Source organism: Acanthochromis polyacanthus, chromosome 8, assembly GCF_021347895.1.
Source record: "Acanthochromis polyacanthus isolate Apoly-LR-REF ecotype Palm Island chromosome 8, KAUST_Apoly_ChrSc, whole genome shotgun sequence".
In the NCBI taxonomy this organism is placed as follows: Eukaryota; Metazoa; Chordata; class Actinopteri; family Pomacentridae; genus Acanthochromis; species Acanthochromis polyacanthus.
This window is the reverse complement of record NC_067120.1, coordinates 10,615,828-10,629,296: the sequence shown is the minus strand read 5'-3', so window position 1 is coordinate 10,629,296 and position 13,469 is coordinate 10,615,828. Positions and strand designations below refer to the sequence as shown.

At 40.5% G+C, this 13,469-nt stretch overlaps 1 protein-coding gene across 1 annotated transcript in view; it reads left to right on the top strand.

Annotated features, from left to right (window-relative positions):
• The window catches only part of LOC110949355 (RNA polymerase II elongation factor ELL), a 29,047-nt gene extending 15,745 nt beyond the window's left edge, over nucleotides 1-13,302 (top strand). Inside the window, exons 4-12 of the mRNA XM_022191343.2 lie at nucleotides 378-532; nucleotides 2,792-3,033; nucleotides 3,731-3,855; nucleotides 5,284-5,398; nucleotides 6,539-6,995; nucleotides 7,486-7,549; nucleotides 8,056-8,227; nucleotides 8,333-8,377; nucleotides 9,911-13,302. Coding sequence (XP_022047035.1) covers nucleotides 378-532; nucleotides 2,792-3,033; nucleotides 3,731-3,855; nucleotides 5,284-5,398; nucleotides 6,539-6,995; nucleotides 7,486-7,549; nucleotides 8,056-8,227; nucleotides 8,333-8,377; nucleotides 9,911-10,021 — 1,486 coding nt within the window. The 3' untranslated portion in view covers nucleotides 10,022-13,302. The remainder of the gene's footprint in view (nucleotides 1-377; nucleotides 533-2,791; nucleotides 3,034-3,730; nucleotides 3,856-5,283; nucleotides 5,399-6,538; nucleotides 6,996-7,485; nucleotides 7,550-8,055; nucleotides 8,228-8,332; nucleotides 8,378-9,910) is intronic.
• The last annotated feature ends 167 nt before the right edge of the window (nucleotides 13,303-13,469 follow it).

Genomic DNA, 13,469 nt, shown 5'->3' with positions numbered 1-13,469 from the left:
AATTGAGAACAGAGAAGTAGTGTTTGTGGCTGGGCAGGGTCAAAGCGTTGGTTAAAATGTTACGTTTAAGCAACTTTATTTGCCCTGAAGCCTGTGAGCTTTTCAGATTTTTTGTATTTCTTGTGAAGAATGATCCTTCACAACAGGACTGCAATTTGCATGTGGCCACAAAAGACACAGAACCAGTTATGTGTGTGTGTTTGTGTGTTTGTGTGTATGTGTGCGTGCGTGTGCGTGTGCGTGTGCGTGTGTGTGTGGAAGGAAACACAGCATCTTGGATGACAGCAAGAATTTCTGTTGCTATTTTTGACAAAAGGAAAGTTAATTGGGTTGAGCCGCTCTTGAGTCCTCTCTCTTTTTCTTCCTCCTCCACACAGGGAGGGCAGGGATCACCTGGAGGGCCAAGGCAGCATTCAGGACAAAATCACGGTTTGTGCCACAGACGACTCCTACCAGACAACCCGGGAGCGAATGTCTCAGGTGGAGAAGGACATCTGGAGCCGCTCAGCTATTGAGATCAAGCCAGGGCCAAGTAAGCTTTTGCCAATAGGTGTATCTATGTTCTGTTGTAGCTTCCCGCCTCAGTTGACGTGGCAGCCTTCGAGCACGTAGGGATCAAGGACAGACAACTGGAGAGTTTTTTATGTTCGCAGAAAGCTTCTACACCATCGCCTCTCACCATTTCATCCTGCTGATAATTACCATATGGTGTGGAAGTTATCACATAATTGATCAAAGCGCTGCGTTGCAATTATTCATGTGGGAGCCATGCCTCTTTTCTTGTACTTTTGCTTTCATTTTGACCAGATTGCTCAGGCTCTGTGCCAGCATGCCTGCTAGCATCATTAATGTGATTGAATTCGCCTGAAGCATGCCCTAACAGGTCTCATGCCAGTGAAGGGTTGCCTGAAATGTAATTACACTGACTGCACCTTAATTCATTTCCATTTGATAAAGTATATCTAAAAATGATCTAAAAAAAAGGAGGACATATAACCTGGAGTGATCTGGACTCAATGTGCATGGTTTTAACTTCATTACAGATTAAACTGACTGTGCTATATCTTCATAAATAATCTATCTAATGACATTTAGATGTCTCATGCGAGCTTAAATCCTCGTGTCGATTATGTTTTATGAAACATGCCGGGTAGACAAATACAACAGCATAACGTTTGGGATAATTGTGGTACGAGCCGGCTTCTGCCCCATTGCATTGCACGGTTTGTTGCCAAAATAGTCTCTCTGAGGCTATTCAGCTAATAAATGTTGGAAAAAAACATGAGCCATCCTGGATAGAAACATTTTACATGTTTTTTTTCATGCACATAACTGTCCTTGCCTTCTCCCGGATGCTCCTGGAGAGAGGGAAATGAATGATCACAGTATGTGCCACATGCAGCGGAGCATACACAGTTGTTTCGTGGTGACTCGCTGTCTTTTTATGGTACAGTAATGTTATACTCATCAAAAAAAATGTCCATAGAGCAACTCACAATTACAGGTTGCAGTAGAAAAATGTCCACAATTTAGATAATAATGTATGATTTAATGTTCGGCTGCATTCAGCAGAAAGGAGGAAACTGACAACTAGGCAACGAAATTCGTGCGCACCTGCTGCTGGAGCGATACAAATCCAATTTGTTTTGAAGCTAACCTTTTAGTTTAGCACTTACAGTTATTTCCTCTATAATATCATAGCACCACTGCAAACAGCACTCCATTCAGTCTTTGGCCATTGCTCATAAACACACCAGTATGATTATACTCTGTAAAGCATGTCAGTTATTGTAAGCCACAATAAAAGGCATCACAAAAGCTTCCTTGAGAGAATCTTAAAACTTCCCAGAAGCTGCGTTAATTTATTACAGTGAGATGGTGGCTCTAGTTGGTGCTTGTCGGAAATGTTGCCGTGCACGTTGTTTCAGTGCAGGAAGGATATTTTTCGAAAATCCATGTGACATGGTTCAAGGTAAAAGCTGCAAAATGCTCCTGCAAGATTTAAAGAGACTCTTTTTGAAGTAAAAATAGAATAAATATGAAGAGTTTTAAGAGCATTACTGATGTAAAACATCATCTATACGTACAATATATGTTGAACATGTTGTCCCAGTGTAAAAGTCCAGTTATTCTTTGACCTATAGCAACCTCCAAAGTATGGCTTACAGCTGTAATGAGATTAGAGCCTGCAGATATCTATAAGCACTGCCTGACCAGGTCCAACTGAATTAGTACTGCAACAGGAAGAAAGGGCCTCTCTGTGTTGGTTGCTTCAGTTTCCACGCTCTTCTGTTTACTCAGCAGTAGTTCAACTCTACTATCTAGCCTTGTGCCCACAGCAGCACTACCTCTGCACACTGACAGACAGAACGTACAAGCACAGTGCCGTGTTCAATGTATTTATGCGTGTAAACTGCTTTATCAGTTTGGCCCCAAAGTACTGCACATACAGTAACTGTTGCATTTGCATAAAGCATAGCAATACAAAGACACAATAAAGATAACATGAACTGTCTCTCGTGTGTAGGCCTGTCTTTCAAAATTAGGGTGTGATTTGTATATAGCGCCTGAGGACTGGATTAGGAATGATATGTTGGCTGTGCTATTACCGGATACTCTGAGCGTATGTGAATCCTGTTATCAGACGAGTAAAAACCTTGTTGCTCTTTCTTAATTTTGTGTAGGGTCATTCAAAAAAAAATCCTGATTCGTTACATCTGTGTTCAAGGTAGCCTGTCTTTATCTCCCACAAACTGAGACTCTTCTGTGTGCACCTTTGTTTTGATCTCAGGCAAGTGTGTGAAGGTCCAGAGGAAGCAGGGTCTGGTATCAGGCTCAGATAGCAGCAACAAGCACTCCCCCAGCAACAAGAGGAGCCTGGTTCCCAGTCCTGTGGCACACCGGCCCTTGAGGGATCGCATCATTCATCTCCTGGCCTTAAAGCACTACAAGAAACCTGAGCTGCTACTGTGGCTGGAGAGGGAGAGGGCCACTCCGAAGGACAAGGCTGACTTGACCTCAGTACTGGATGAGGTGAGATATCTGCTACGCTGTTATGTAAACACATCACCAACCATGGATGGATATCATCAGATGCAACAGGTTAAAATTAAATACGAATTTAGCTGCTTGTCAGGTGTCAGGTTGATATTAAGTAAAAGACTGAAACCATAAACATAAATGAGTCCCTGAATGTGCAATTGACTAGTAAACTCCCCATTTTCAGCCTGCTGCTGCACAGCTAAGACCTCTGCTCTAAAAAAGGTCATGTGAGCTAAGTTTGTTTCAGGCATATTTCCTGTGTTCACAGTGTTTGAGTGTCTCACTGCAATCATCGAGCAGAGACTCTGCCGCCGCTGGTAGCTGTAATTAGGGCTGTGCTTTAATTATCTTTGGACGAGAAGATTGTGTTTTGACAGGAGAGGGGTGGGGTGTCTCCAGCTGGGATCCGACTACTTTCAGAATTAAAAGTGGTTGGTTTGGGTAGATTTGTATCTGGGAGATTAGGTTGTATTAAGGACAGGGTTAAACTGTTTGTGGCAAAAACAATACAGTGCAACTGTGTCACAGAAACGTGTGAGGTAGGACTTGTAGTTTAATATAAAGGCAGTGTTACAGCACTGCAGCCCAACACAGCTGGGTGCATTTACAGTTTCATCTGGCCTCTTTTCCGTTATGTTCTGTACCCCTTCTGTGGATTAAGTAACATTTGGAGCTGTTGGTTTTTCAGGTTGGTAAACTGAACCCAAAAGACCACAGCTACTCACTGAAGGATGAACTCTACAAACACGTCCAGAGAGACTGGCCTGGATATGTAGAGGAGGAGAAGCAACTCATTCATAGGCTCTTGATCAGGTGAGAATTAAGTTAGTCATAATATACAAAAACTGTTATTGTGTTTTGTTCCATTGAGAGCCTTGAAAATGTATAAAAAAGGCTTGTGTTTACATTTTTGAGCAATAATTTGGGGCAGTGTTTCGGGAAATATGCCTATTTATGCATCCATCTAAATATAAAGCCACCAGCAACGCGTGGTTAGCTTAGCATAAAGACTGGCAGGCCTGGATCTAACTACAGATCAAACATCTACATACCAGCACTTCTAAAGCTGGTGCTGCTAGAAAACTGTGCTTCGCTGAGCATCTGCCGGCTCTACCCTCATATTTAACACACAGACTTGAGAGCCCATCTTTTCATATAACTCTCAGCAAGAAAGCAATTAAGCATATTTCCCGAACTGTCAAACGATCACCTTAAAGTCCTTTTAGACTTTTAGAGGCCTCTTTGGGCAGGTAATGCAGTGAAGACTACGGGATGGATTCTTTGTGACAGCGCTGGCGTTAATACAGAAAGGCCAGTGAATTAATGTAGAAGGCTGCTGTGATCATTTTGAAAGGGGAGCTTCTAAATGACTACTTCTCTGCACTGATGAATCTCTTAATGGACACATCAAAGCAGAGGAAAATATTCCCTGCACCGAGTTGCCAAATGGCATTAGCATGGAAGGCTCAGAGTTGCAAGGCTGAGTTTTTCAGGGTGAGCGTCCTCCCCTCGTACATTTCCTCTGCTTGCCAGTAAACATGCAGGCCATGTGCTTCATGAGCGCTTTGGAAAAAGTTCAAGTCTTGTTGGCTGATTGCAACAACCCCCTCCATTCACCACCCCTGCTAAGTGTAAAAAGCTTACAATTGTGGCTATCAAATTGTATGCCAAGTGTGATAAAACTGTGATAGCCTGTAAATACTGTATTCAATTTGTTGGAGAAGGTCCTTCTTATTCAGGCCTTATTTACTACTGTTTCATGAGAATGTTTAATGGTTCTGAACTCCACTCACACTGACTGTATGATTAAGAGGGTTGTGTGAACTCCACTGGGGGTAGTGGCATCTGTTTGAGGAAGGAGCTGTAGGAAGCAGATTACCAGAAAAGAGGGTTTGGCCTTACAGAGGTTAAATCTGCTGCTATTGTTCTTACCACTGGACTGGCTTCAGTCTTTGTGGTTGCCTCCTGTTGATTGTATCACCAGAAACACAGAATAAAACATCACAGAAACTGCTTTGATAAAAATACAGAAAGATCGGCAGTTTTGTAATGCCGATGACTATTTCTTATGTGGAAAGGCTGGGTCCTCTGCCTTTTCTCTGTGTCCGTGTCACAATACATGACAATTACTCATCCTCTTGCTCATAAATCTGCCAAAGCAAGCTTCATGACCTACATACAGGCCATTTACCTCGCAGTCACTGTCCAATTGAAGGTGCTGTGTTCTTAATCTTTCCTCAGGAAACTGCAGCCACTCCAAACTAGCCAGCTGAAGAGTCCCCAGTCCAACCATTCATTCCACAAAACTCCTGGGGACTCTCCTTCGCATCTCAGTCCTGCCAAGAATCTCTCAGTGGTAATTATTCACCTTGAATGATTTATATTTCCCCCCACTTATTCTTCCTCATAAGAGTGGGGCGTTTCCTCATTTTCAGACACACACCACTTTGATGCGGTTTTCTCACGTCTTTGTGTAATTAAACAAGAAGCTCGAGGCTAAATACGGGTCTCTCTGGACGTATAGGAAGAGTTTACATTGTGGGTAAAGTGCAGAGTGAAAAGCAATGACTGGCATCACTCTCATGTCACATGCAGTAAATACGTAGTTGGATCCGGTTAGATGAGCACGTTTTGTGCCAGGCTAATTCCGGAAAAGGAGTGCTTGTCAACAGCAAGAATTCAAGGTAACACGAAAGAGAACTTTGTGCATCTACATTCTCTCACTTTGTTTTTGTAAAAACGACACAACCAATATAAAAAGTGTTAATTAGCGTGGTGAGGATGTCAGACTCTGACTTTTTGTTTTGTCTTTTTGTTAACTACTGTAGCTTTACACTAATCGGCAACAACATTATGACCACTGACAGGTTAAATGAATAACACTGATCATATTGGTACTATGTGGTGTTCTGCTGGAAAACCTTGGATTTTGGCATCCATGTTGATGAGACTTAGACACCCAAATAAACCCAGAACAAGGACACTCCTTCATGCAAATGGAAATCCTAAATGTCACTGGCTTACCCCAACAAGAAAATGCACCCCACAAAATCACAAAAACATCAAACAATCAGGAACATCTTGAGGAACGTGACAATCACCCAAGATGTTGCTTTGACCTCCAAGTTTCTTCGACTCCATTCTGATCAAGCATCAACAGAATGCAGTGGAACAACTTTGATACCTAGAGGCCCCACTGCACAACCCAGATTACCCAAATCCACTGCTAACATCCTGGAACCAGATCCCCTCGGGCACCCTGAGAGGTCCTCTTGTCCATGTCCAGTGGTGCAGAACATTTTTGAAGACATAAGGGGGCTAACACAATATTAGGCAGGTGGTCATAATGTTATGTCTGATTGGTGTATAGTTGTGTACAGATATCAGAAGGGTGTTAATCTTCGTATCCAGTTCTCAACTAAAAAGTTTATTTATGCACATACTACTGACATTTTTTGGCCACTTCCACTTACTGTGTTCTCTTTTTTCCCCCTAGAAACGCCCTTTGGCCTTGGACCCATCCAACATTCAAACCCCTAAAAAACAAAAGCTATTGGACCAGTGTCTGCCTCTGCAGTCACCCTCTCACACAGACTATGGCACCAACGCTGTTCGTAGCTCCTCTAGTCACGGAAACCCCAGTGCACAGATTAAAGCGGAGTTCGACAAAACCAACAATCACGTTCACAGGAGCCTCAACGGTCTGTACTCGCCACACAAACTCACCGGGTCTACTACTATCCCCAAACTGGAGAGGATAGAAGCGACTCCTCCTGCACCCAGCCCGAAGCCTTCACACAACGACACCTCCATTTTCACCGACCAGCAGTTCACCAATGGCCAGCATAAAAAGAAAAGGTCCAAAAAACACAAAGACAAGGAGCGAGAGCGTTTAAAACCAGACTGGATGGAGACTAGTCCGGACATGAAGCAGAATCAAGAAAATCTCAAAGGTAAATGGCAATAAAACTATTAAATGCTTTTCTCCTCAAAGTTCTGTCACACTTAATGTATCCGTTGTGCGGTCGTGAATCATCTTTATATGATTTGTGCAGATTTCTGAAAAGGATCAGATTAAATTCAACAAAAAGAAGGAATCCAGAATGCTCAGCTGTAGTTGTTTCTGGAAGTGCACAAAGAGCAGTTCATATGTTTTCATTTGAGAGAGCAGTTAGGACTCTGACACTGTCGCCCTCTAGTCTGTTGATGATTGACTGTGGAACAGCTGGGTGACCTACGGTCGAGCGAGTCAGCAGGCAGCATTGCCTCCTACTCTGTGCTGCTGACGTCACCGCTCGCCTTGGATCAGATCTCTTATCGGAGACAGCGATAAATGACTCCATCAGCCTTGATATGATGGTCACATTATCGCATTTGCATTGGTAAATTGCTTTAACCTTTTTTCAATATGCGTGTGTGTCTGTGTGTGTTTCCTATCTGCAGGCCATGAGGGAGGGAAACCACCTGTTAATCGAACCACAGCAGAGGAACTGCCCGACTACCTAATGTAAGTTTAAATACACATCACATCCCTAATGGTAATTTATGTCATATTCCTAGATCCAGAAGGGATTTATGGCTTTGGAATGAAATCCAAATAACTGCCACTACATCAGTGCACCAGATCAGTCTTTGTTGATATAATATGTCAGTGAGGAGTTAAAACTTCTGAGTCGAACCCACTAAGAACAGACGCCAACATGTCCCTAAAGGGTTACGTTCAGCTTCAAAACATTCATATAAATAGAGGGAAGTAACAGATGTGTCTAAATAAGCTGTCACAAAGCTTCACTGAGAATTACTTTGAAAACAAATGATCTTATGTCTTGCATTTATACATCTGGCCAACACATCATGCTGTTATTAAATCTGTGACGTGTCAAGCCTCTCAGTCCACCGACATGCAGCGCCATCTGCTGGAAATAGTGGGAAAAGACCTAGCATTTAAAGATCCCTCAGAGAGAGATCTGTTTTTAAAGCAGCTCTTTAAAACCTAATGCTTTCTTTTTTTAGGAAATATAGCACCATAACAGCACTGGAGCAGCGTCAGCAGTATAATGACGACTTCTGTGCGGAGTACGATGAATACAGAGCTCTTCATGACCGGATTGGGACTATCACAGAGATGTTTGTTCAGTTGGGCTCAAAGATCAACACTCTCTCCCCGGGAACACGAGAGTACAAGGTACTGTCTGAACTGGGAGTCGACGAAAGCTGTTCAAAAAACACCAAACAGAAAATAGAGCAGACACATGGCACACTAACACCTTTTCTCTTGTATTTTTTGCAGCTTATGGAGGACCAAATACTACAGAAGTATCGAAAGTATAAGAAAGTAAGAATTATTAAAATTTTAACTGATTTAATCCTAGCACTTCTAGCTATATCTGTTGGGCCTCATGCAAGAACCACTTATACAGAATATTCATGCTTAAGTGGCACATAGAAGGGATTTAAACAAGGACCAATTTTCCAGTTTTACTTAGTCATGCAGAGATATTCTCTCTTTCTATAGCAGGTAGAATAAACACTTTAATTAACTTGATATTTTTTGTAGTCAAATGTGTTACTGGAATCAACAAAACATTAAAAAAAATACCATCTGAACCCCATAACATGCTGGCAAGTTTATGGCAAGGCATTTTATCTTTAAAAATTGCCAAAATTACATGAATGATCAGAGCCACAACTTGTAAAAACAGAAAGAATGATGAGATGTTGTACTTTCCTACAGTCTTTGAACTTCTCGGCTGAAACTTCTCCAAATCTAAGCTTTTAATCTAAGCTTTCTATTGGGAAATTTCATCAAAATCATTTTATTCTAAGTTTCTCTTTTATAATTTAATCAAAAAGTAATTATTCGTTATAATGAGATTGTGTAAAATACAAAAAAATCTCCTCAGCACAACTGAGAAACCATGACTGACTAAGCTGTGACCAACAGTCATGTGACACAAATTAAAGGACTTATCATCTGAACTCTGTTTACACAGAGCAGATAGGGTACGAGTATGAGGACAAAAAAACCTATGAGGACAAAAAAAATATCTATAGTTTGTGAAGCCACCATTTTTTCCAGTATTGGTATCACCTGTGGGTGCTTGGAAAAGTCCAGGTTTTTGTGAAAGAAAAAATCCAAAAAGGTTTTTATTTTTTGATGATTTATGGCATTACAACTGTGTGCCAACATATTTTATGAGTTCTCTCTACTTCTAGCCATGGTTGTGTTGCTTCCATAGAAGCGCAGGACTTTATATTGCAGTAAAAAATATCTCACAGTGAGGAAAAATGTGACAAGAGCAAGAGAGAGGGTTGAAATAAATACCGTTCAGCGCATCAGTTTCACATACATCATGGTTTGCCCATTCACTAAAAGATTAAACAATCTTTCTGTTCTGATTCCATTGACATTATTATTGCTACATAATTTATGCAGTTCAGTAGTTAATTTGAAAGCTCTGCATCTGTCAAGGTTTTAAATGCAGCTCACTATCGACGTAAACGTCGTCCGTTAAAGCACCTGTCAGCTAAACATCACCGGTAATCTAATTTATTATCATCTATCATGTCATGCCTCTAAACGTGTTAATGATTGAGTGTTTTGCTTCACTAAGGCGTGTGGCATCCTTATGTCAAACCATCCCTTCTTAATTGCTGACATGGCATTAGTAGCTGTATTATTACGGTATTAGTTGGATGAGCAGCATCTTGTTAACAGATGGCATCCATCAGGTTTTCCAGTAAGAGAGTTTAGTGAAGCCACTCAAGCACGAATACAAAAATTTTCTTACATAAGGTCCACCATGTTGATTGAAATCTAAGGTACTAAAGGCTCACTGGCATCTCGTTCTCTCTCTCTCTCTCTCAGAGGTTTCCTGGATACAGGGAAGAGAAGAAGCGATGCGAGTATCTCCATAAGAAACTGTCGCATATCAAAGGCCTGATCACAGATTATGACCGATCACAGGAACTCTCCTAGTGACTGGCCTCTGCCCTCAGCAGGGTGGAATACAACTGGACCAAAAGACTCCTAATGGACCAAAAGACGGCTCAGCTGGGTCCTGAAGGCCCTGAGACACTATTCACTTTACTCCTCGGAGTGTTAATGGAATGGAGGAGCGAGGCTGAGACCACCGACTCGTGATCAAATGTTACCCTTTAACACTGCGGTTTTCAGCTACGATTATCGCTGTAACGGCTGGATTCTGTTCTGCTGTAAAATGGTCAGAAGACACAGTGAAAGCTGACAGATGTGATCCTTCCTGCCTAATTGCATTTTTATGATATCCTTTACCTTGTCAGAGTAAAAGTGTTGATTTTTAAGTATTAAAGTGATGGTACAATCAATCTTAGGGGTAAACAAATGCTACTAAAGTCTTTATATTTAAATACAGAGGAATTTCTCTATTTGCTTTTCACTAACAGAAAGTGAAATAATGACATAACATATTCAATCACATCAATTATTCAGAAGTTATAAGTAAAAGATCACATATGGACAGTAATGAACAGTATATCTCTCTTCAGACTGGATCCTAACTCTTAGCAAAATTTGTCGAGGACACAAAAGTTGACTCATATCTGACATAAAGCTCTTTAAAGCGTGACATGAGAAGTTATTTCACAATTTCAAAACGTGCTCCTTGTTGTTCTCACTCAGCATTAATGGTTTGAACAGCTTCTCTGGCTTTTATTGTAAGGAATTTTATCGTGTAGCTTTCAACAAACGTCCTGCTTAATTTCTGAGAAATGCTGAAATTCCACAAAACGACTCCTCACAGTACTGTAACTCTGGTTTCAAAATAGTGCTCGTGCACCGTTCGTGTCAATTTCACCCACATGTAGCCTACAGAACCATGAACTGCCTTTTTATTATGTCATAAAAACAGCGTTATCGACTCTCAAGTCTTTTGGTTTACGGATAATACCGCATGACAGTAATCACGCCGTGTTTACGCTGTAGATGATTAATTAAAGATCGCTCTATGATCGAAAGCTTTTCAATATTCCATTCAGTTTAAAGAGCTTACAGGGTATTTATCTCAGTAATCAGTCTCGTCAGTACATTTTTATTTACTATGATTTTACTTCTCTTAAAGTCTTGATGTTTAATGTGGGATTTTGGTTGAGCAACAATAATTCACTTCAGTGCGTGTTACATTTGGATGTTATTCTGCTGAATGTGATAGAAATGCCTTTAACAAACCCCACAGGGAGGACGGCGCTGTGGCCCCGCTCACTTAAACCACTTTGGTTCGGTGAGGTGGAAGGAGTGGGCTGACCTTTAGGGGGCTGCTAGCGGGGCTTTTAGACTCATTAGAGACTTTGTTGAATTGTTTGTACCCAACGAGGTGCATCCGATTAACCACAACCTGTAATCTTTATTTCACTTTAATTAGCCGTGGCCTGACGTAGGAATTAGTGATCGAATTTCAGTGTTCTCTGGACATTTGCATCAGTGTAGCTGTATTCACAACTGTTGTCTTAATAATGGCTTAAAATGAGAGAATGAAGCTGTTATTTTTTGCCTTGACATGTACTGTATGTCAAACATTTCCATGGTTCTGGTACCTCTGTTCTGAAATGTCCTTGGTTTTACCTGCACAGTTCAACGTTCTCACATCATCTCTGTAAATGTCTCTTAGTTTGAAGGAAAGTTTAGTTACTGGATAGCTGTGTTCTTCTAGGTTTTTTTTTTCCAATTTATGTCTTAATCTTTTTCTTTTTTTGCTTCATTTGTTGTCTCATTATCTGTCAGATAATCATGAACTGTACAGGAATTTAATTCACTGTCCAATCCTATCAAGCACCTCTGTCAAAAGAAAAAAAAAATCTTTGCAGAAATGGTTACAAATCAACGCGCTCAGTGCAAATGCTCGGTGGTTTTATCGTCACATAGTTAGCAGCTCTTTTTGCAATCAAATCAACATTTTACATGTAGTGCTTTGGTGTGTTTGAAGGATTTGAGACGAGCAGCCGCTACTCTGTCTTGGCACATATGAAAGGAATAGTTATCAGCACTGACTATTGGAACATTGACCATTGTAAGCCCAGGAAGTGTTTGCCAGTTTTGAGTGTTAAATATTACCAAAGCTAAAAAGACAGGACTTTTTAAAGCTTCGGTACGTCGACAGAAGTGTTTTAATATTGTCTCATGACCTGTTATCGTTATGATTCTAACACCTGTGTGCTTTATTCTGGTACTGATAGTAAACAGGTTCACTTGTATTAAAGGGCAATTTGTACTTTGCCTCATATTCAAACTAGTGAGGTACTGAAACATTTTCGATCATTAATGATGAAACAACAATTGACTTAAATATTTCAATTTAAGGGCTTCCCATTTACCACTTAAGTAATACTGATCAGTCAAATGTATCACGGTCGACACTCCCTGGGCAAAATATCCGTCTAATTACAGGATGATAAAGATAATTGTGCCATTTGTGTGTTTTTGGGATGCCACACCCCTGATAAAAGGGGCTTTTCAAGTGCTAATTGTCATCTTTTGTCTTTTTTTTTAACTGTTGCAGGAGCTAACTACTGAAGGTGCCTTTTCATTCACAAAGCAGAATGATTCTGCATGTATCTATTATTGGTATTCTGGGGGGGGGGGGGGAATCAAACAATAAGAAAAAAAAACCTTGGGCCAACAGTATTTACACATCTGTAGTTTAACACTGTTGTAACTTTTCAAAGTGCTTTGCTCTTCGTTTCCTGTTTATCTCAGATGCCTTGTAAAAAGTATAAACTGTACTGGCACTGGCTTCTATTTAATTTGATCATTTTTCCAGCTATGAAAAACTGCCCTTGTAAGACTCACATGCTTTCCAGGACACCAATCATCATTCACTTAATATTTGCTTCCATGTGCATTTGAAATAATGGCCTGGATTTTGTTTGAATTTCAAACCGTTCCCACATATTTCATACAGTTTGGTTTGTTGGTACAAGAGAAAATTCCTCCTCAATGGAAATGTGAAATCAAGCATTTGTTTCTACTTCAAATTACTGCATTTGATCTACGTAGGAGAACAACTTCCTTTATTTATTGCTTTGTATGTTCTTTTATGGGATTCATCTCTGCATAGTTTGTTCATTCTTTTCACAGCAAAACTCAAAGTACGGTGAAAGGGAAATGGAATATATTTTTGCAAAATTTGATGGATGCTTTATCATGTCATCCTCTCAAGAAAAGCTTTCAAAAAAAAGTGTATTGTTGTCTCAGTGAAATTGAAAAATAAAGCTCTTTTCAATTCAGCAAGGTGTCATGTTGCCCCAAGAGGGCAGTGTTACTCCGTTTCTTAAATGTTTTTCAGCAGTCAGTGCTCACACATTAACATCGTTTAAATGCAAAACACGCAGTTTGTAAAAAGCACAATTTTAACTCACTTTTCTGTTCATTAAATAGTGTTTTACTGACCTTT